This window comes from Oryza sativa, chromosome 1 (genome assembly GCF_034140825.1).
Source record: "Oryza sativa Japonica Group chromosome 1, ASM3414082v1".
Lineage (NCBI taxonomy): Eukaryota > Viridiplantae > Streptophyta > Magnoliopsida > Poales > Poaceae > Oryza > Oryza sativa.
This window is the reverse complement of record NC_089035.1, coordinates 26,298,977-26,323,677: the sequence shown is the minus strand read 5'-3', so window position 1 is coordinate 26,323,677 and position 24,701 is coordinate 26,298,977. Positions and strand designations below refer to the sequence as shown.

General features: G+C 49.1%; 1 protein-coding gene across 1 annotated transcript; it reads left to right on the top strand.

Annotated features, from left to right (window-relative positions):
- Nucleotides 1–17,609: 17,609 nt before the first annotated feature.
- LOC4326585 (probable E3 ubiquitin-protein ligase EDA40) lies at nt 17,610–23,286 on the top strand. Its single transcript, XM_015783325.2, has 3 exons — nt 17,610–19,313; nt 22,058–22,196; nt 23,122–23,286. The coding sequence occupies exons 1-3, from the start codon at nt 17,617–17,619 to the stop codon at nt 23,284–23,286; spliced, it is 2,001 nt and encodes a 666-aa protein (XP_015638811.1). The 5' UTR covers nt 17,610–17,616.
- Nucleotides 23,287–24,701: the final 1,415 nt, after the last annotated feature.

Here is a 24,701-nt window from a genome sequence, read left to right as displayed (position 1 = left end):
TTGTCGTGTGGGGCGCGCATGGGCACATGCACCAGCGGCCGATTGCCTGGAACCCCTCCACGCAGGCCTACGACTGGGTCGGCTTCACCTGCGACGCCACCAACGCCACCATCCTTGGTCTCCGCCCACCTAGCGTCAGCCTCATCGGATGCTACGCCTCTAGGTGCTCTCCCTTCGATGCAACCACCTCTTCGGTGATGTCCCATGTGACCTCTTCTCCCTCCCTGGCTCCGTCCCGCCCGACGTCGCCAAGCTCACGGGTGCTCCAACACCTTGCTCGCACGCTTCTCGCCGGAGTCCTTCGCCGACAACCTCCAGCTCTACGATAAGCAGTTGAGCCAGCCATGCGTGCGAGTCGTTCTTCCCGTCCCCACTACCCTCTCCTGCTGGCGCGCCGACGGATAGCGGTCGTTCCATGCTAGTGGCCTATAAAAAGAAGTGGAAATGTCCGGCACGGCGATCCACAACAGCGGTGAGGAGTCCGTGGCGGCGGGCGTGGCCTGCGACCGCACTCACAACAGGGGACGCACGCGAGAGGATAGTCAGAAGAAGAACGAGAGAAGGGAGAAGAAGATAAGGGCAAAACTGTCATTTTACGTGGTTTCTCTCTTATCAATTGACTAGATATTATATTTTAATGTGTCCAGTGTCCTGCAGCAAATTACCATTTTTTAGAGTGTCCTCGAGCAAATTCGCGTCTTTACGGTGTCCCACGGTTAATTACACATTTTTTAGGTGTCCTGTAATAAATTTTGCCTTTCTATTACTACAGAAAGTAATCAATCTAATTTTATCAATGAGGAAACTAATCTGACCAAATTGCATTGTTGGTGCCTTGTTATTAATAAATAATGAGAGAACAATCAATTTGGTTCCTCAACATCGCTTAGGGTGACCTTGATCTCTAACATGTCTTTAGGTGAATGTGGTCGTTGAACTCACCTTACACGCCATGCTAATAACAAAATAACTCAAGAAAAGGTTAATGTTGATCTCAATCTCAATGTTAAGAATAGATTATTTTTCATCCTTTTGTGTCTTCATTCAAGATAAATAAAGCCTACTACTTTTTCCATTTCAAATTATTGTCATTCTAGGTTTTGAGTCCAACATTTTTAATTTTTTAGCATTAATTTCTAAAAATCCGTGTACTTTAATAACATAATAACATGTGAATTAGATATTATGGTTTGCCAACAAAGCTTCGAAGAGTTGTTTTCTACATATGACATATCGGATGGGCTCAAGGGCAGATCCATGAGTACTTTGTACGGGTTCATCTTTTTCCTCCTCCAGCCCCCCTACCTTCTTCCTCTTCCTAGCCCCCCTACCTTCTTCCTCTTCCTCTTCTGATTTTTCTGAACTTTTCTATTTTTATCTTTAAACATGAACCCTTTCAAAAACTTATTTCTAAGATCTGATCTTTTTGACCACGTCAGTCGGACTAGCGTGGTAAAACAACACCATCAGGCTAGTCTGATTAGCGTGAAAATGTTATTTGTTTACGTCGATTTGGCTGGTGTGGCAGCGTTATTTGACTATGCCACCCTCGCTGACGTGACATGACAAAACTGTCACGCCCGTTGTGTATGGCGTGTCAGTATTATTTTATTACACCAAACAGGCTGGCGTGATCAAAAGGTTCAGATTCTACAAATAAGTTTTTAAATGGTTTATTTTTAAAATTTAAAAATAAAAAAATGATCTTCTCTTCTTCCCCCTCCCCTGTCTCCCTTCTCTCTATGCGGAACCAACAGGATGGGGCGGCCCCCAACACCCACCTTTGGATCCGCCCCTCGGCAGGCTCATAGACTAAGGGCCTGTTCAGATTATAGCCAAAATAAATCTTACCTAAAATTTGGGCAAGATGGCAATATTGCTAAAATTTTGGCAGGATTTCTTATGTATTTACCAAATTTAGTAACAAACTAAATGTAGATATTTTTTTAGCAATTTTACTTAAAAAATTGTATATTTGAAAATGACAACAATTTGAACACGCTCTAAGATAAAAGAAACATCCGGAATCAAAGTGACTTCAGGCTGGTTTGGACAGAGAAACATCCGGAATCAAAGTGACGTCAAGACCAAACTTTCAAGGACGAAATTGACTATGTTACCAACTATAACGAATGTAACTTTGTCCTTGCACTCTAAAAAAGGTGGCACGGCGGAGCCAACGGACTCCTCTCGGGCCGTCCACATGATGCACAAAGGCAACCAGCTGTAAAAGTATGCATGCAATGCTTGTTTCTGAAGGAAAATCCATTGTACTGCTACACATATACGGGCCTGGGAGTCTACACATCTCCACACACCTTGCTTTAGTGGGGACACAGATTTGGACACATTTCAGATCATATAGATACATGATGATCTGATCAGCAGTTTTAGCAGTAGTAAAAGACTTTCTGGTTTGCTAGAAAGATGTCGACATTTTGTTAATCTCAGTCAGTTTCCTGTCCGTGTCCGCTTGCTCCACACGTATAGGTATAGATCTTTAGTTGTTTGCCTATTTTGGTCTGCCTGATTTTTTTTTCCGTGGCGGCATATTATACCTTTTAACTTTACATTAAAACCTTCTCCGGGAATATCAAGCATAGTTCATAGCAGCGCTTGCTGTTTTAAGATATGTATTATTTTTTTTACATGTGATTTGGTTGGGATGTTATTTGTTACTATCATGTGGAGTTTTTGCAGGCCCGTTTTAAGGTGTGAATGTGCTTGTTTTTTACAATATATGTTCGTTAGATTGTACTTACATCTACTTATATTCACTTACATATATAATTTTAAGAATTTACAATATAAATATATGCCGACTATTTTTTATAAAAATACGACGACATATATAGATAGTTCCTAAAATTTTGCTCTGCATGGTGATCATGAGCGACAGATCTTGTTGCATGTCAAGTCTACTCTAGATCAATTCTTTTCTTCCTTAACAAATAACCGTACAATACATAGGAAGTACTAATTAAGTGCATCCTAGCTTCATTTAATTCTCATTCAAGGCACCCACTCTTCTCACATACTCTTCTTGTCCTAAAATATACAGTCTTAGGATAGGAGGACTACGAATATGGATATATGAATATAATCCCATCATATCCTAGATTGCAGTATATTGGGACGAAAGGAGTAGTGACTTAAGAAAAGATATATTGGACATAACCTTGTACAATATATCAAGATATCCTTATTGTAATAGGTTATGTCTGATCAACTCCTAGATTTTATATTTCGGGACAGGAAAGTAATATAACTGAGGTGAACTATTGTCTTCCCTAGTGATTTGTACATGTCATCCAAAATGTAACTAAAAAGATTTTTTTTTTAAAAAAACAACAAGATAGATAAATATAAAATATATCTGTAGCGCCCGTTCCGTCGTGGCGCCTAGCGGGAAAATTATCTCTTAAAAACCCTAATTGCGAAATTTGTTTCTTTGCTTGTTGTCTAGTGTCCGTGCCATCTCAAGATCTCAATCCCCGATCTATCGTCGAGTTCAATTCCGAATCCAAATCCCTCCAAATTAAATTCCTCCGCAAAAGTCTAGTTTGCCTCCCTGGGTTCGATGGGCCGAATTCCGCTCGGCCCATCTCTCCCCGGCCCCCTCTCTCCCGGGCGCCCTCGCCCTCCTTCTCCGCCCCGCCCGCGCGCCGCGCGCGCGTGCGCGTGAGCCGCCGCGCCGAGCGCCCCCTCCCTTTTCCCTCGCTCTGTCGCGCCTGCAGCCGTGCAGCCGCTCGGCCCCGCGAGCCAGCGTGTGCGCGCCAGCGCGGACGCCGCCCGTTGCCTCCCGTGCGCGCGTGCCGTGGTGGCCGACCGCCTGGTCGCCGCCGTCGTCAGCGCCTGCCGCGCCTGTCGCTCGTGTCGCCGCTCCGCTCCATACCGCCCGCCGTCATCGCCGTCGTCATCGCCCGGCCCCCGCCACTCCGCGCGCAAGCCGCCAAGGGACGGAGGCCGAGCCCTCCTTTCCCCCTGCCGCGTCGCCCCCGCTCCCTCCTCCTTTTCCCGATTCGGCAAAGGGGCGAGCCCCCTTTCTCTCCCTCCTTTTCCCCTTTTCTCCATTTTTCCCCTCTCGCCGGCGTCACCTCCTGTCGCCGCTTTGGACGCTAGCCGGAGTGCCAGCTCGCCGGCTTGACCGCCCATGTCGGTTCCTCTCTCCCAAACCGACATTGCCGCCCATTTAAACCCGTCTTCCCCCTCCCTTCCTTTCCTCTCCCATTCGTCTCCTCGCCATTGCCGCCGCCCCGTGCTCTGTCTCGCCTCCGCCGTCCTTCGCCGAGCGCCGGAAGAGCCGGTGCGTTCGAGGACGCGGAAGGGGACTTCGGCCGCGCCCTCTTCTTCCTTTTCCTCGGCCCGAGGCCGGAGAGATCACTCCCGCGCCGTCGGCCTCTCGTCACAGCGCCCCTCCTCACCTCGGTAGTGCCTCTCTCCGTTCTTCCTCCTCGCTCCATCTCCTCCCCCTAGCTTTCGGTAGTAGCTTGAGTAGCCTCCCCGTAGTTAGCCGGCGCCGCCCCGACCGTTGCCGTCACTTGCCGTGTGCTCGCCGCCGTCGCCGCCCGAGCTCCGTAGCACCCGCTCGTCGCCGGTCTCGCTCGGCGTAGTTCCGCCCAATCCGACGCTAGCGTCGAGTTCCCGAAGCCGCGTAGATGCTCTCACCGCCGGGAATCGACCTCTCGTGACCTCGTCGCCGTTTCCCTCTTCTCCCGCCGCCGGTTGCCGCCGCCGCAATCCGCCGCCGTCGAGCAACCTCCGGCGAATCCAAGCCGTTGGCTCGCCTCCCCTTGTCACGTGCAACTGCCCGGTGTGCTCGCTGTTGCCCGTATCACCGTGGTTCGCTCCGCCGCTCGCCGCTGTCGTCCGCCGTCCGTTCCGGCCGGCGTCGTCATCTACCTCCCGCCGGCCCGCGTGGCTGCCACGTCGGCGCCACCTCGGCCGCGACCGGATCAGCCGACCCGGCCAGCCGCTCCCTCCGTTTTTCCCCCGTGCGCATGGTCCGCGGTGAGCCGTGAGGCTGCGCGTGGGCCCGCCGCATCCGTTCCTCCGCGAACCGCGCGCGTGCACCGCGTCCCAGCTCCGCCCGCGCGCGTACGCCGCAAATTCCCTCCGCACGGTGAGCCGAGCCGCTGCCAAGCGGGTCCCACCCGGGACCGCGCGTGGTGAGCCCGGTCCACCGGACTCTCTCTCCTCCCTCCCGCGCGCGCGCTTGGGCCGTCTTGGGCCGGCCGGCCCGTTAAGATCGGCCGGTCCGCTCCATTTCCCTTGGGCCGCGCCCTAGCCGCCCGAGAGAAGTCTACTTCTCCTCCCTCTTCCTTTTTATTTTTCTCAAAAAGGATTTAATTTAATCCTTTTTCCTTTAGATCAAAAATCCAATAATCTTAGAAATTCAATATCTTCCCAACCGTAAATCCGTTTGACTCCGTTCAACTTCCAAAATTCCCCAAATCTCGAGATCTATCTAATGGCACGCTTAGAGGTCATTAATAGGGCTTTATTTTTTTCGCCGTTTGTTGAGTTGTCCCGTTTCGCGTGTAGTTTCAGAGCCCGAAGACCCGCAGTGCGAGGATTTCGAGGATCAAGCTCCAGATCTCGAGCAAGGCAAGCCACCTTTGAACATCTTGAACCTATATTTGAAATTTAATTATGTTGCTTGAAAAAAAATATTATGCATTGATAGGATCGCACTTAATCTGCTGTCCCGTCTGCAAGGCAGATTGGCGGACTTACCCAATTTGTTGCATTTGATCCTTCCATTGTTAATTGCTATATCTGGTCCCCTTGTAACCATCTAGTTGCGTCTCGATATTCGTGCACCCCGTGCGAGTATCGACGGACGCCTTCAAACTTAAAATCTGAATACCAACTTGGGTAAAACTGGAGTTTTACAAAAGACTTGGAAAACCCGACACCTGGGTCGGTGCTTGCGAACTAAATGAATTTCCAAAACCGCGGACCGGGGAACGTACCGGGTGTACGGTTTCCCGCTCTCGCACTTAAGGACCGATTCCTTGGAATTTCATCCAAACATAAGATAAGTACGACCACATGGGTGGAATGGGACACCCCTGGCTGAGTAACTAGCTTATCAGGGGAGCCTTGATGCCGAGAGACATGTGGATTCACCGGGGTGGTGTCGGGGAGGACCCCTGGGCTTGCTGGCACAGTATGGTCTGGGACCTACCCTGTTGTTGGTCTGGGACCCCTCTCGTCGGCATATGGTAAACCTGTATCGGCTTTCGAAATGCCTTGTCATGAAAGCTTGGAGGTCTCCCGACGTGGCTGATCCCCTCGGGCTGGGTGATCCGGGTTAGTAATGTCGTGTGGGTAAAGTGTACCCCCTCTGCAGAGGTTAACAAACTGTTCGAACAGCCGTGCCCACGGTCATGGGCGGATGTGAGGTGATTCCTAGCGTAGTTTTGTTTGACTACTGATTGTGAAATTGCTGTCGTGAAAATGGGTTCGACGTCTGAAAAATCAGCAGCTGACGGGATCAGCTAGGCCCGGGTGGCCGTTTGAAAAGTTGTTGGCCCGGGTGGCCGTTTAAAAAGCTGTTGGCCGGGTGCCAATCTTGTTTCAATTCTAAAGAGCTGATACATTGCACATACTCCGACCGGACGAGACGCACTGTCTCATCCGTGTCGTTTGAGAAGCACTCACCTAGTTGTTTTAGAAAAGAGTTCAAATAAAACCAATTGCAAAAACAACAGCCTTTCCTTGAAGCCTGCATTAAACACTTATTTCCCCTGGCTTGCTGAGTACTCCCGTACTCACCCTTGCTCTAGATAAATAATCCCCCCCCAGTTGCTGAAGAAGATGAAGCGGATCCTGCTGACGAGGAGTTCTTCCAGGAGCAAGCCGGCTACGATGAGTTTTAGGGTTTCGGCCTAGTTCCCAAGTCGCGCCTGTGATGATTGGTCCAAGTCCTGGCTTCCGTTTCCCCTTTTGTATTGCAGTTGTGAGCTCGGGATCTGTCCGTAGCCCAACATAACTGTATTCCAACTCTATAATAAAGAGACCTCTGTTGCTGTAATATTCTGTCTTCCTGTGATACCAGCACTGTTTCCTGGGACTGGTATCGATTAACAGGTTAATTTGGAGCGTCACAGGCTAGTTCCAGTCGGGGCTAGTTCGGGGCGTGACAAGAGATGGTATCAGAGCACAGGCTTGGCCCTAGGGCGAAACCCGACGCTTAGGACGACCCTAAGGATACTAAGTTCAAAACTACTTGCGAAAAGCTAAGGTTTCTTTTGTTTTCTTTATTTTCAATAGTTTGTTTCTAAAATGGTTACTGATCTTTCTCCCTCTTTCAAAATTGTAGATGGCAGTGAACGCCAGCTTCAGTTCCCACGGTTTTGGTGAGGGTCACCACGTCGCTCAGCTTCGTGACCTCGCCCGTTTCCTTGGCTTCTCGTGTCCCGAGTACACGGGGTACTCCGTGGACCGTGTTCCCCCTCACTGTGAGCTCTCTGTGTACCTTTACCCCCGTGGAGGTATACACGGAGCTGGCCTTCGCCCACACCACTTCACTGTGGCCAGGCCCACTCTCTAGATCGCGTACCAGGACCTCTCCTGGACTGCGCTTCGTCGCCTGGCCCACGACTACAGCCACCGTCTCGGAGGCTCCGCCTTCCGGCAGCTTCCACGCCTTCCTTCTGGCCACTCAGACGCCAGGTACCCTTGTCCGTACAGCGAGTCTCAGCCAGTGCTGACTCGCATGGTTGAGCTTTCGGAGGCTCAGGCCACTCAGCACGACCTACTCCTTGAGGCTTACCGCTCCCTTGCCCGCCGCTACGCCGCCTTGGAGGCCTGTCTGGCCGAGGAGGGTGTCACCTCAGTTGACACTATCTCTTGGGACTCAGGCCGCCTCTGCCACGCCAGCCACCTGTCCTCCCACAGCTCCCGCGGCTCTGCCCGCACTCCCAGTGGCCCGCGCTCCCCCAGCTCGCGTGCGCCGTACTCACCAGTGTACTCCCCCTACCCACACCCAGTTAGCCCTTCCTACACCCCCGGACACACCCCAGTTGCTTCCTCCCGCCGTGGCCCACGCTTTATCCGCACTGCGCGGAAGCGTGTTGTTGGTTCTTCCACCGTGTTCCGTTTCCACTACCCAGCTCCCCCACCGCTAGCGGTCCGTGCTGCTGCCGGCCCTCGACAGGTTCCGCCGGTCCCTTCGCGCCAGCCGATCGACGTTTCTTCGACTGAGGAGCCGACTACAGGAGGCAGCCAGGCCGACGAGGAGTAGAGGAGGCAGTCTTCAGCAGCCGTCCGTGTGATAGGCCCTTTTGTTCCGCCGCCAACTCTTTTGGAGTCGTGGCGAGGTAGTGCGTGCGTGTGTTTGTTGTGGGTGTTGTTTGGTAGTCTGGTTCTCCTAGGTGGTGTGCGCACAGTCAAGCTCGGCGTAGCTCTGTGACTTGTCCATACCCGTTGTATCAGGTGTTTTTATGATTTGAAAAATCCAGTTTATGCCTAGTGTGTGCTATCTGAGTTGCTATTTTCTTTGCTTCTTGCCCTCCTAAGTGCTTATCTGACTCTTACCCCGCCCTCTTCTGGGAGTTTAGATGGCTAGCCGCCCCCGCCGTACAGCTCGTGCGCCAGCCCGCTTTGGTTTTGAAGATGGTAGAGTCGAACCAGAAGCAAATCATGAATCAGCTAATGAGCAGTCTCACCACAGCAACCGTTCGCACCGTACTGTTTCCCGCAACGCAGAGGTTGAGCAACCCCGCCGCAGCAGCCGCTCGCATCGCACAGTTTCCCGTGATGCAGAGATGGAACAGTCTCACCGCTCTCACCACACTGCCAGTCACAATTCTGGAGAAGAACGCCTCCCTTCCCCACCTCATGTGGAAAACAACATGCAACACTTAATGGCAGTTCAGACACAAATCTTGCAAGGACTAACCACAGCCATAGCCAGTTTTCAGCATAATGCGCATGGAAATGGCCACCCTCACATGGGCAACAACAGATCCAAGCTGACAGACTTTCTGAGGTCTCGTCCGCCAGAGTTCTCTCAGACCGTCGAGCCCGTCGAGGCTGACGATTGGTTGAAAGATGTTGATAGAAAACTCAACTTAGTGCAGTGTACTCCGGTTGAGAAGACGCTCTACGCCTCTCACCAGTTAAGAGGACCTGCCGCAGATTGGTGGGAGAATTACTGCAATGCACACCTTGAACCCACTAACATTGCTTGGGATGAGTTTGCTACGGCTTTCCGTGCAGCTCATGTGCCTGAAAGCACTATTGACATGAAGAAAGAAGAATTCAACAGACTTAAGCAAGGCAACAGCAGTGTCAATGAGTACCTAAGTCAGTTCAATAAGTTGGCTCGGTACGCCCCTGAGGAAGTGGACACAGACAAGAAGAAGATTAGGAAATTCTTGAAAGGGATCGCAGTTGGAATGAGACTCCAGTTGCTTGCGCATGACTTCCCCACTTTTCAACATATGATCAACAAGGCACTTCTACTTGAGGATGCCAGAAAAGAGGCTACCGAAGAATACAAGAAACGCAAGTCTAACCATCAGGGAAATTCTTCCCGAGGCGCACCTCGCCCTCGCTACGGTCAACCCATGCAATACCACCAGTCGGTCACTCAGGCTAACCGCCAGCCAGGCTACGCCCCTCGCCCTCAGATGAACCGTCCGGCACCTCCGCCACAGCAGCGTGCCCCTAGTGGCAACACTGCGCCAAACAGTGTTACCTCTTTCAAGTCACCACAGGGACCGTCAGCAGTTCAGTGTTTCCGGTGCAACCAGATGGGTCACTATGCTAGACAGTGTCCTCAGAATCCTACCAACACCAACTCAGGACATGCTAATGGCAGCACTGCCAGAACTCCTACTCCAGCGGCAGCTCAGTCTCGTCCTAGCTCTCAGGCAAGTGGACAAGGTTCACGTGCTTCCAACAACTTTGGTCGAGGCCGTGTGAATCACATTCAAGCTGAAACCGCTCAGGATGCTCCAGACGTTGTGATGGGTATGTTCTCTGTCAACACCGTACCCGCAATAGTTCTGTTTGATTCAGGAGCTTCTCATTCTTTCATATCACAAGCTTTTGTGAAAAGAAATGGTTGGAAAACCCAAAATTTGCGTGTACCAATGATAGTACATTCCCCTGGGAGGAATATAAGGGCAACTCAAATATGCCCGGAAGTTAACCTTAGAATTGAGGAAGTTGACTTCCTAGCCAAACCGATAGTCCTAGACTCGCAAAGCTTGGACATCATTCTAGGGATGGATTGGTTGGCTAAGCACAAATGACAGATAGAATGTGCCGAAAAGTCCATCACCTTGCAAGGACCTGGAGGAAAGCAAATCCGCTTTACCCCTAACACCCCTACCGCAAGCCGGTCTATTCTAACCTGTTTACAAGTCACCTCCTTGGAGTCGGTGCCCATAGTCTGTGCATACCCCGACGTATTTCCGGAAGAATTAACAAGAATGCCACCAGACCGAGAGATCGAGTTCGCCATAGAACTGGCACTAGGCACTGCCCCAATTGCAAAGAGACCCTACCGAATGGCAGCTAATGAGTTAGCAGAAGTTAAAAGACAAATCGAAGAATTGGAGAGTAAAGGTTATGTGCGACCTAGCTCATCCCCTTGGGGAGCCCCAGTGCTTCTGGTTAAGAAAAAGGATGGCTCTGAGAGAATGGTAATCGACTATAGAGCCCTGAATGAAGTAACTATAAAGAACAAGTACCCGTTGCCACGGATTGACGATTTATTCGATCAACTCAAAGGAGCAAGAGTTTTCTCAAAAATTGACTTGAGGTCAGGTTACCACCAACTGAAAATCAGATCTGAAGATATTCCGAAGACCGCTTTCTCAACGCGTTATGGTCTATACGAGTTCACAGTAATGTCCTTCGGACTCACCAATGCTCCAGCGTTCTTCATGAACTTAATGACAAAATCTTTATGGAATACCTGGACCAGTTTGTCGTGGTGTTCATCGATGACATCCTGATATACCCCAAGAATGTGTCAGAGATTCGCAGCTTCCTTGGCTTAGCGGGATATTATCGAAGATTCATTAAAGGATTCTCTAAGCTAGCCAGACCTATGACTGAGCTGTTAAAGAAGGAAAAGAAATTTCAATGGTCTGCAGCCTGTGAAGACAGCTTTCAAGAAATGAAGAAAAGGTTGACCACTGCCCCAGTTCTTACCTTGCCAGATATCCGAAAAGATTTCGAGATCTTCTGTGACGCATCAAGACAAGGCTTAGGATGTGTCCTAATGCAAGAACGAAAGGTTGTGGCCTATGCATCCAGGCAGCTCAGGCCTCATGAAGTCAATTATCCCACCCATGATCTCGAGTTGGCAGCCGTGGTTCATGCTCTTAAGATCTGGAGGCACTATTTAATCGGGAACAGATGTGAAGTATACACCGATCACAAAAGTCTTAAGTATATCTTCACACAGACCGAGTTAAATATGAGACAGAGAAGATGGTTGGAACTAATCAAGGATTACGACCTTGGAATCCACTATCATCCTGGTAAAGCCAACGTGGTCGCTGATGCGCTAAGTCGCAAGGCCTATTGCAACGTAGCTCAAATACGGCCCGACCAAGATCACCTGTGCAGAGAATTGGAGAAGTTAAGGCTGACCATGGTACAGTCAGGTGTCCCTGCCAGCTTGACAGTACAGCCTACCCTAGAGTCGCAAATCCGGGAGGCACAGAAAGACGACGAAGGGATAAAAGAGTTAATAAAAAGAATACAGGAGAAGAAAGACACCAATTTTTCCATAGACGATCAAGGCACAGTTTGGTGCGGTCCACGCATCTATGTACCGGCCAAGAAGGAGTTAAGAGATCTCATCCTAAAAGAAGCTCATGAGTCCGCCTACTCCATTCATCCAGGAAGTACGAAGATGTACCAAGATATCAAGGCATACTTCTGGTGGGCTGGAATGAAGCGAGATGTCGCAGAATACGTAGCCTTGTGTGACATTTGCCAAAGAGTCAAGGCAGAGCATCAGAGGCCAGCTGGTCTGCTGCAACCCCTACCGATTCCCGAGTGGAAATGGGAAGAGATCGGAATGGATTTCATCACCGGTTTGCCAAGAACCCCTAGCGGGTACGACTCCATTTGGGTAATCGTGGATCGCCTCACGAAATCAGCTCATTTCGTGCTAGTGAAAACCACCTATGATGGAAAGAAACTAGCAGAACTCTACATGACCCATGTCGTATGTAGATTTGGCTGTCCCAAGAAGATCGTGTCAGACCGAGGCACTCAGTTCACCTCAAGGTTCTGGAAGCAGTTGCATGAAGCTCTCGGAACTGATCTAAATTTTAGTACAGCCTACCATCCGCAGACCGATGGTCAGACCGAAAGGGTAAACCAAATCCTAGAAGACATGCTACGTGCGTGTGCCCTGGATTTCGAAGGCACTTGGGATCGTTGTTTGCCGTATGCCGAGTTCTCATACAACAACAGCTATCAGGCCAGCATTCAGATGTCGCCGAATGAGGCAATGTTCGGAAGAAAGTGCCGCACTCCCTTGTGCTGGAATGAGGTGGGCGAAGCGCTAGTATTCGGTCCTGACATACTCAAGTCAGCAGAAGAACAAGTTAAGCTGATCCGAGAACGTTTGAAGACAGCGCAGAACCGCCAAAAGAATTACGCTGACAATCGGAGACGTGACCTTGAGTTCGAAAAAGGAGATCATGTATACCTGCGAGTATCACCCCTCCATGGTATGAGAAGGTTTGGGATGTCCGGCAAGTTAGCACCCCGCTACATCGGCCCCTACCTCATAACCGCCAGACGTGGCGAAGTGGCTTATCAGCTTGAGCTACCTGAAGGTCTCGCAGATGTGCACAACGTGTTCCACGTATCCCAGTTAAAGAAATGTCTTCGAATTCCAGAAGAGCAAGTTCCCCTGGGTAATATCGAGCTGGAAAAGAATCTGACTTACAATATATGTTCGTTAGATTGTACTTACATCTACTTATATTCACTTACATATATAATTTTAAGAATTTACAATATAAATATATGCCGACTATTTTTTATAAAAATACGACGACATATATAGATAGTTCCTAAAATTTTGCTCTGCATGGTGATCATGAGCGACAGATCTTGTTGCATGTCAAGTCTACTCTAGATCAATTCTTTTCTTCCTTAACAAATAACCGTACAATACATAGGAAGTACTAATTAAGTGCATCCTAGCTTCATTTAATTCTCATTCAAGGCACCCACTCTTCTCACATACTCTTCTTGTCCTAAAATATACAGTCTTCGTTCCAATATGTAGCAACCTAGGATAGGAGGACTACGAATATGGATATATGAATATAATCCCATCATATCCTAGATTGCAGTATATTGGGACGAAAGGAGTAGTGACTTAAGAAAAGATATATTGGACATAACCTTGTACAATATATCAAGATATCCTTATTGTAATAGGTTATGTCTGATCAACTCCTAGATTTTATATTTCGGGACAGGAAAGTAATATAACTGAGGTGAACTATTGTCTTCCCTAGTGATTTGTACATGTCATCCAAAATGTAACTAAAAAGATTTTTTTTAAAAAAAAACAACAAGATAGATAAATATAAAATATATCTATAGCGCCCGTTCCGTCGTGGCACCTAGCGGGAAAATTATCTCTTAAAAACCCTAATTGCGAAATTTGTTTCTTTGCTTGTTGTCTAGTGTCCGTGCCATCTCAAGATCTCAATCCCCGATCTATCGTCGAGTTCAATTCCGAATCCAAATCCCTCCAAATTAAATTCCTCCGCAAAAGTCTAGTTTGCCTCCCCGGGTTCGATGGGCCGAATTCCGCTCGGCCCATCTCTCCCCGGCCCCCTCTCTCCCCGGCGCCATCTCTCTCTCTCTCTCTACCCCGGCCCCCTCTCTCCCGGGCGCCCTCGCCCTCCTTCTCCGCCCCGCCCGCGCGCCGCGTGCGCGTGCGCGTGAGCCGCCGCGCCGAGCGCCCCCTCCCTTTCCCCTCGCTCTGTCGCGCCTGCAGCCGCGCAGCCGCTCGGCCCCGCGAGCCAGCGTGTGCGCGCCCGCGTGGACGCCGCCCGTTGCCTCCCGCGCGCGCGTGCCGTGGTGGCCGACCGCCTGGCCACCGCCGTCGTCAGCGCCGTCGTCATCGCCGTGTAGATGCTCTCACCGCCGGGAATCGACCTCTCGTGACCTCGTCGCCGTTTCCCTCTTCTCCCGCCATCGGTTGCCGCCGCCGCAATCCGCCGCCGTCGAGCAACCTCCGGCGAATCCAAGCCGTTGGCTCGCCTCCCCTTGTCACGTGCAACCGCCCGGTGTGCTCGCTGTTGCCCGTATCACCGTGGTTCGCTCCGCCGCTCGCCGCTGTCGTCCGCCGTCCGTTCCGGCCGGCGTCGTCGTCTACCTCCCGCCGGCCCGCGTGGCTGCCACGTAGGCGCCACGTCGGCGCCACCTCGGCCGCGACCGGATCAGCCGACCCGGCCAGCCGCTCCCTCCGTTTTTTCCCCGTGCGCATGGTCCGCGGTGAGCCGTGAGGCTGCGCGTGGGCCCGCCGCATCCGTTCCTCCGCGAACCGCGCGCGTGCACCGCGTCCCAGCTCCGCCCGCGCGCGTACGCCGCAAATTCCCTCCGCACGGTGAGCCGAGCCGCTGCCAAGCGGGTCCCACCCGGGACCGCGCGTGGTGAGCCCGGTCCACCGGACTCTCTCTCCTCCCTCCCGCGCGCGCGCTTGGGCCGTCTTGGGCCGGCCGGCCCGTTAAGATCGGCCGGTCCGCTCCATTTCCCTTGGGCCGCGCCCTAGCCGCCCGAGAGAAGTCTACTTCTCCTCCCTCTTCCTTTTTATTTTTCTCAAAAAGGATTTAATTTAATCCTTTTTCCTTTAGATCAAAAATCCAATAATCTTAGAAATTCAATATCTTCCCAACCGTAAATCCGTTTGACTCCGTTCAACTTCCAAAATTCCCCAAATCTCGAGATCTATCTAATGGCACGCTTAGAGGTCATTAATAGGGCTTTATTTTTTTCGCCGTTTGTTGAGTTGTCCCGTTTCGCGTGTAGTTTCAGAGCCCGAAGACCCGCAGTGCGAGGATTTCGAGGATCAAGCTCCAGATCTCGAGCAAGGCAAGCCACCTTTGAACATCTTGAACCTATATTTGAAATTTAATTATGTTGCTTGAAAAAAAATATTATGCATTGATAGGATCGCACTTAATCTGCTGTCCCGTCTGCAAGGCAGATTGGCGGACTTACCCAATTTGTTGCATTTGATCCTTCCATTGTTAATTGCTATATCTGGTCCCCTTGTAACCATCTAGTTGCGTCTCGATATTCGTGCACCCCGTGCGAGTATCGACGGACGCCTTCAAACTTAAAATCTGAATACCAACTTGGGTAAAACTGGAGTTTTACAAAAGACTTGGAAAACCCGACACCTGGGTCGGTGCTTGCGAACTAAATGAATTTCCAAAACCGCGGACCGGGGAACGTACCGGGTGTACGGTTTCCCGCTCTCGCACTTAAGGACCGATTCCTTGGAATTTCATCCAAACATAAGATAAGTACGACCACATGGGTGGAATGGGACACCCCTGGCTGAGTAACTAGCTTATCAGGGGAGCCTTGATGCCGAGAGACATGTGGATTCACCGGGGTGGTGTCGGGGAGGACCCCTGGGCTTGCTGGCACAGTATGGTCTGGGACCTACCCTGTTGTTGGTCTGGGACCCCTCTCGTCGGCATATGGTAAACCTGTATCGGCTTTCGAAATGCCTTGTCATGAAAGCTTGGAGGTCTCCCGACGTGGCTGATCCCCTCGGGCTGGGTGATCCGGGTTAGTAATGTCGTGTGGGTAAAGTGTACCCCCTCTGCAGAGGTTAACAAACTGTTCGAACAGTCGTGCCCACGGTCATGGGCGGATGTGAGGTGATTCCTAGCGTAGTTTTGTTTGACTACTGATTGTGAAATTGCTGTCGTGAAAATGGGTTCGACGTCTGAAAAATCAGCAGCTGACGGGATCAGCTAGGCCCGGGTGGCCGTTTGAAAAGTTGTTGGCCCGGGTGGCCGTTTAAAAAGCTGTTGGCCGGGTGCCAATCTTGTTTCAATTCTAAAGAGCTGATACATTGCACATACTCCGACCGGACGAGACGCACTGTCTCATCCGTGTCGTTTGAGAAGCACTCACCTAGTTGTTTTAGAAAAGAGTTCAAATAAAACCAATTGCAAAAACAACAGCCTTTCCTTGAAGCCTGCATTAAACACTTATTTCCCCTGGCTTGCTGAGTACTCCCGTACTCACCCTTGCTCTAGATAAATAATCCCCCCCAGTTGCTGAAGAAGATGAAGCGGATCCTGTTGATGTGGAGTTCTTCCAGGAGCAAGCCGGCTACGATGAGTTTTAGGGTTTCGGCCTAGTTCCCAAGTCGCGCCTGTGATGATTGGTCCAAGTCCTGGCTTCCGTTTCCCCTTTTGTATTGCAGTTGTGATATTCTGTCTTCCTGTGATACCAGCACTGTTTCCTGGGACTGGTATCGATTAACAGGTTAATTTGGAGCGTCACGGGCTAGTTCCAGTCGGGGCTAGTTCGGGGCGTGACAATATCTTTACAAATATACAACTTTAAATTTGACATTTACGAGGAGAAAAAACATATTTGAATGCGAATAGTGCATTATTCACAAGAAAATTGTTGTTTTTATTTTTAGTTGTGTATGTCAAATTCAAACTTGCATATTTATTATGGAAGAACACGTTTTCAAAAAGTTATATGACTATATAGGAGATATAATTGTCTACAAGGATGAAAATACTCTCACCTAATATAACGAATAATTCACTTGATGGGCATGTCATCGCTTATTAACACACTTGTGACATTTTGTGCTCTTTAATTTATGGAGAATATGGTTTGTGCTCATGGTTGGGATTTTTCTTGAAACAAAGCCAAAATTTATTGTATTATCGGTGGAGAGCATCTAAAAAACTGCCGTAAGTTTTTCTAGTAAAAAAATTTCAGATGTAACTATAGTATAATTGAAGTGTAATTACATGTAGCTGCACTATAACCAGGGTTTGAAATTTTAGTTTGAAATTTCCGAAATCTCGCCCGAAATTTCGGTAATCTCGCCCCCCGCCGGCATGCTCAAATCTCATCCGAAATTTTTGGCTTTTTGCAAATTTTTGTGAATTTGGTCAAATTTTATTCAAATTCATTCAAAATCAATCAAAATTTCAAATAATTTCGTTCCGAAATTTCCAAAATTTCAGTAACCCTTGGCATAAAGTCCAAATTTGAAATTGTCAACCTTGATTATAACTACGTTGCAATTACGGTATAACTTACATAAAACTTGTATTCAACTGCGCTTTGGTTAGGTTAGGTAGTACTGAAATCTTATGCGTAACATGTATAAAAATTTCTTTCCAGCAATATTTTTCCTTCATGTATAAATCTCAAGATGATCCGATGGTCATAAATCCGAAAGTTTTAGGGGGGAAAAAAACTTGTGGAAGTTTTTTTGGCAAATCCGCTGTAAAAGTTACACGCTCGTGATGAGTGCCGTGGAGTGCTGTATATATAGAGATCGCGCAGAGCTAGCTGCTTTTGCCAACAACCAAGAAGCTAGCTAGTGATCGCGAAGAGATGGCGTACAACGACGACGAGCAGACTGCTCCGACGAGCACCGCCACCGAGCCGGCGAGGCCGACGGTGGGGATCACGGGCCAACTGGTGAAGCAAGTGCGTCTCAACAAGTACCACAACGACGTCGCGTCCATGGCACCCCATGACCAGGAGCTGCTGCTCGAGCTCAGGGGCTCCTCCTCGTCCACCGACAGGGCGGGCCTGGACCTCGTCGCCGTCATCGACGTCAGCGGCAGCATGGACGGGGACAGGATCGACAAGGTGAAGACCGCCCTGCAGTTCGTCATCCGCAAGCTCAGCGACCTCGACCGCCTCTGCATCGTCACCTTCTGCACCAACGCCACCCGCCTCTGCCCGCTGCGCTTCGTCACGGCGGCCGCGCAGGCCGAGCTCAAGGCCCTCGTCGACGGCCTCAAGGCCTACGGCGACACCAACATGAAGGGCGGCCTCGAGACCGGCATGAGCGTTGTCGACGGCCGCAGTCTGGCCGCCGGCCGCGCCGTCAGCGTCATGCTCATGTCCGACGGCTACCAGAACCACGGCGGCGACGCCAGGGACGTCCATCTCAAGAACGTCCCCGTCTACACCTTCAGCTTCGGCGCGAGCCACGACTCCAACCTGCTGGAAGCGATCGCGCGCAAGAGCCTTGGCGGGACGTTCAACTACGTCGCCGACAGCGCCAACCTCACGGGGCCCTTCTCCCAGCTCCTTGGCGGCCTCCTCACCATCATCGCCCAGGACCTCGAGCTCACCGTCACGCGGTTCCATGGCGAGGTCACCATCAAGAGGGTGGTCTGGGTGGACGCGGGGACCTACCCGCAGACCACCGCCAGCGACGGCTCCTCCGTCACAGTCAGCTTCGGCACCCTTTACAGCGCAGAGGCGCGCAGGGTCATCGTCTACCTCGCGCTTGCTGACAAGACCGCCTCCCCTCCGTACGACGCCAATGTCTGCTTGGCACAGTACAGATTCACCTTCCAGGCCCAGCAGGTGACCTCCAACCCCGATCTCATCACCATAAAACGCAGACCGAGTGCTGCACCAGGCGCGGCGAGGAAGCCACAGCCGGTGGAGAACGAGCTGGCCCGGCGGCAGCACGCCGACATGATCAGGGCAGCCAGGGACATGGCCGAGGCCAACAAGATGGAGGACGCGCGGAACAAGCTGGAGGAGGCGCGGAAGGCACTGGAGGAGAATTTCAACCAGGCGGCGAACCCGACGGTGGCCATGCTCCTGGAGGAGCTGCGGCAGCTGCGGGGGCTCATGGAGAGGCAGTACCTCTACAACAAGGAGGGCCGCCCCTACGCCGCCTCCTCGCTCGCCTCCCACGACCGCCAGCGCGTCGCCACCAGGGGCCAAGCCGACGGCGTCCGGCTCTACACCACGCCGCACATGGACACCTACCTCAAGCAGGCCGAGCAGTTCGAGAAGAACCCCGACGAGGCGCCGCCGCCCGCCACGAAGCACGTCCCGGAGCCGGATCAGGTGGTCGATCAAGAGCCGCCGGCGCCGCCCGCCGAGGCCGACGTCGTCCCGGACGTGCCGCGAGACATGGCGGCGGGGGACAGGAGGACGCTGTCGGCGGCGCTGCGGGTGGCGGCGGCGGTGCTGAGCCTGGCGGCGTTCGTGCTCATGGCTAGTGTCCGGACGTCCGGGTGGGACAGCGACCGCTACGACCTCTACGAACAGTACTACAGGTTATTGCATGATCACTTGCCTGTTGCGTCTAAACATCATGCATTCTTAACATGCAACAAGTCTAGATGCTAGCAATACTCCCTTGTATAGTTGTATGTAGATTTATCTCAAAATTAAGTACTTCCTCTATATTATAGCCTGGGATGGAAACGGTCAAAAATCAACCATTGCCATAATCATATTTTTTTTCTCGGAAATGGGATAAAACATGATAAAAATTAAAATTAAAATTGTATCCGAAATATCGGGAAAATTGAAAAATGGAACTGTACGAACGAAAACATGTTATAATTGATCGGAAACTAGTAATAACGTCAAAAACATTAATTTGTAAAATCATATTTTTACAAATTGTCTCTCTTTTAGCCTTGCACCCAAGTTTGGAATTTCATTGAGAAATTGATGGTACTCTAAAATTTGGATTAAATAGAGACCTCAATCATGGTATTGGGTATTTAAAATACAGTAATTGCTATATTATAAAAAGGATAATTTCCTCAATAATAAGGTAAAATTTGGAAATAGCAAAATCTTTTCCATTTTTTATTTATATTTTTTACTGTTTTAATTTTCATCTATGTTGGTTACGACCGGTAGAACTTGGAAATGAGAGTCGGTAGGTCAGGAGTTTCCTTGACCAAGCATTGTTAGTAGGTTTTGTAAATATTCTACAATAAAAGTTAGGGGGTGTTTAGATCCCACCCTAAAATTTTACGCCGTGTCAAATCAAACGTTTGAACACCTGCATGAAGTATTAAATATAGGCTAAAAAATAACTAATTACACAGATTACGACTAATTTGCGAGACGAATCTTTTAAGACTAATTGCTCTATGATTTGACAATGTGGTGCTATAGTAAATATTTGCTAATGACGGATTAATTTGGCTTAATAAATTCATCTCGCGGTTTACTAACGGATTGTGTAATTAGTTTTTTTATTGGGGCAATTGCGCATTTGACCCTCTTTTGAAAACTACCTACCAATTTGACCCCCTTTTTTCAATTTTGCTTATTTGACCCTTATTTTCAGAATTAAAGATACGGTATGACCCTATTCTGTTAAGGGCTACTAACGGTGTTAACTGAAGCACAAAAGGTCCCTTTTGCCCTTACTCATTTGACCCTATTACATGTGGGACCCACCTGTCAGTTCTCTCTTCTCCTCTCCTCTCTTCTCTCTTCTTCTTCTGACGCCGCCTCCTTCATTCCTCCGCGTCGCTTCTTCCCTCCGGCGCCGGCTGCCATCGCCGCCGCCCCTCCCTCCCTTCTTCGCGCGCCAACCTCCGCCTCCCTCCCCGCTGCGCGCGCAGATGCCGACGCCACCGCCACCGCCACCACCTCCGCAGACGCCGATGCCACCGAGAGCCGCCGCCGCCAGGCCCGGCTCCCCTCCCTCCTTTCGCCGGCACCGGTCTCCGCCTCCCTCCCCGCACGCCGATGCAGACGCCGCCGCCGCCAGGCCCGGCTCCCCTCCCTCCTTTCGCCGGCGCCAGCCTCCGCCTCCCTCTTTGCGTGCTGATACAGACGCCGCCGCCACCGCCGCCAGGCCCGGCTTCCCTCCCTCCCTTCGCCGGCGCCGGCCTCCACCTCCCTCCCTATGCACCGATGCAGATGCCGCCGCCGCCGTCTCCGTCGCCAGGCCCGGCTCCCCTCCCTCCCTTCGTCGATGCCGGCCTCCGCCTCCCTCCTTGCGCGCCGATGCAGACGCCGCCGCCACCACCTCCACCGCCAGGCCCGGCTCCCCTTTCTCCCCGCGCTGCGCGCCGGCCTCCGCCTCCCTCCCCACTGCGCGCGACGCTGCCGACGCCGCCGCTGCAACTCGCTGGCAGGAGAGAGAGACATGGAGAGACATGTGGATAGGGTTAGAGATGGGTATGGTTTTCTCAAGGGTATTTTGGGCATTATAAATTTTAATTATATTTCGTTCTTTTTTTTAAATCAAATCTTAACGGTGTTAAGAAAACAGGGTCAGACGGAAGGTTCGTTTTTGAAAAGCAGGGTCAAATAAGCAAACTAAAAAAAATAGGGTCAAATTGGTAGTTAGACTTCAAAACAGGGTCAAATAAGCAATTGTCCCTTTTTTATTAGTCTACGTTTAGTACTTCAAATGTGTGTCCATATATCTGATGTGACACGCTAAAACTTTTTATCCCTAGATCTAAACACAGCCACCCAAATGTTTTCCTGGCCATCACATTCATTAATGACTAAGGTCCAGGGAGCAGAGAGTCTTCTTCAACCTCTAGATAGAATAGATGAAGAAGCAGAAGAGCAAGTAGAAGAACTCATCGACAACTTGTTCCGGCGATGGTGCAACAACAGTGATGGTCCGAAATCCAGCAAACACAACGGAATAGATTTATCAGGGTTAGAGGTTGATGTGTAAGGGTGGTCAATGGAGGGGCAGCTTTAGAGGATGACCATGGAAGGCAAGGCACCGCTGCCCTTGACCACAGTAGAGAGAGAAGTAGATTGGTTAGGAGTCGAATAACGGTGGATCTAGCGGTGTGATCCCCAAAGGAACTAGCCAGTTCCTAGCTTCACTACAAAGTGATCAGCTTCTCCTTTTTAATTTAGGTGAATAACTAATCTAATCCTTTAAGTTTCACCAAAGGTTTAATTTGGTTCTTCAGGTTTTATTTTATCCACATAGATCACTTTACTATTCACCCTTCTCATTTCATCTATTATCCTTTTTAGTTAAAAATATTCTCTCTTCTCCGCCAATGTACTATGACAGGTATGCCCTCGGTGTGAATCTGATAGTCTGCGTCTACTCGACCGCGCAAGCAGTGGTCGAAATCGGGCGCCTCATTTCGCCGAGGTTTGCTGCTTCTCTGAACCCGATAACCTACTGCGTCAGCCTCTTCCTGGATCAGGCAAGCCCAATACACACAATACATCGGTTCTTCATTTTTCTTTTGAAACATCTATCAACCCATCAATTCTTCTGCTCAAAATGCGCCATTGCAAAGCTACGGCCATATTTATATTCAAACTTTTTTCTACAAACTTTCAACTTTTCCATCACATCAAATGTTTTGATACATGCATGAAGTATTAAATGTAGATGAAAAAAAAATCAATTACACAGTTTGCATGTAAATCGCGAGACGAATCTTTTGAGCTTAATTACGCCATGATTTGACAATGTGGTGCTATATTAAACATTTGCTAATGACGGATTAATTAGACTTAATAGATTCGTCTCGCAGTTTACACATGGAATCTGTAATTTTTTTTTTGAGAATTACACAGTACAACGCAGACACTCACAACGCACGCGCACTCACCCCCATGAACACACGCACGCAAACCCTACCCCTATGAGCATAACCCCTATGAACACACGCACGCAAACCCTACCCCTATGAGCATCTTCGAAGACTGGGCTTTTTTGAGAATTACACAGTACAACGCAGACACTCACAACGCACGCGCACTCACCCCTATGAACACACGCACGCAAACCCTACCCCTATGAGCATCTTCGAAGACTGGGCCGACAAATTCTGAAGAGATTGACGAAGTCACCACAGACGCCTCTCTATCGACGGGTACGTCGCCTACCACTGAAACCACAACGCCGTTAAATCCTAGAAAATTCGCTCTGTAACCACTAGGCTACAGGCCCTTTCGCTCTGTAATTTATTTTATTATTAGTCTACGTTTAATATTTTAAATGTGTGTCCGTATACTTTAAAAAAAATTTGGCACACGAACTAAACACAACATACGTGTTGGAGAAGCAGAAGTTTTTCAGCGCACACGCGCGCGCGGCTAATTGGTTTCATTTGGCTGCAGGTGTTGGCGTACCTCCTAATGTCAGCCTCGTCGACGGCCGCGTTCGGCAAGGAGCCACTCAACACAAAAATCAACAACGCAGTTTGGCTATCGTTCCTTGGGTTCCTTGCGCTGGCCGCCAGCGCGCTCATCTCCATGGACAATCTCTTCCGCCGCATGCTCTGATTGACCAGGCCGTCGACAATCTACTCACATGCTTCTCCGATCCTCATGCAAACTTTTAATTACATATATTTGTGCAAATAAGTGGGACGCGTATGAGATATACGTTGTTCTTGTCGTAAAAAAAAAACATTCTTTCTTTTCTAATTAGGAGTACACATTGGGGCATTTGTAGGGTATATATGCAGATGCCCACGTCATGAGGGCATTTGATACTTCAGGCGTCTGTAGAGGATACACACGTATATGATGGTGTGAGTATGGCATGTCTTAGTTGTGGGCCCAATTGCACTCTCTCTCTCTCTCTCTCTCTTTTTTTTTTTGAAAACTCAATTGCACTCTCTTAAAAGCACATTTCTAGTTTGTAAGGCTAGAGTGGCTATATATCATATATGTGTCTCAAAGGTATTGTTTGTTGTAACTTGTAACAATTAAAATGGCTAATTGTTTCAGGAAACATATGCGATCATTTAGCCTCATCTCATCGACGCTCTCCTGATCCTACATAATATGCTTCCATAAATAACTTATACTATTTTGTATACAATTTTGTTGCTTCTATTTTCATAAATATAATCTCTATATTTTTGGCAGACAACTCTATTTATGAATCTTAAGAACCATAATTTAGACCCCACCATGATCAAATGATGCATACATACATACATACATACATACATATACATACATACATACATACATATATATATATACATACATATATATATATACATACATATATATATATATATATATATATATATATATATATATCATTTTCTTCAATTTATAACTTGGTAATAATTTCTAGATCTTTAGACGCACGGTGAATGTGATGACTCCATTTCAACCTCTCTTAATATACTCAGTAATTTCTAGTTCTTTAGACTTTAGAGGCAAATGTGATGACTATGTTTCAACCCTCAATACAGTTTAGTAATAGATATCTCCCGATAGGATATTAATAAAGTATTCTTTTATCATTAGAAATCTAATCATAACACATAATTAGATATTTATAAAAAAAATTGTCGGTTCGATCTTGATCGTTCATAGTCAATTTTTAGTTTTTTATTAAGACGAATAAGGTGTGTATTATTATTAATATATAGTAAATTGCATATTGGGTTATATTATTTTACCTTAGATTTACATTGAACCATTCTTCCCTTAACGTTTCCATTTTACACCATACTTTGTTGCCAAAAGGTTACACTTTGGACTAACGACCCACCCAGGGGTGGAGCTGGCATACAAGCAGTGGTGTCACCGGACAACAATGACCCATCTATTAGTTAAGGTATCCTTCTAATTTTTCAATGAATGACACTAGTAAATTTTGATTTGTGACACCAACGTGTGAATAATTTTGCACTTTCATTAGACAATTTAGCTTATGTGGACATGGACAACTTGAC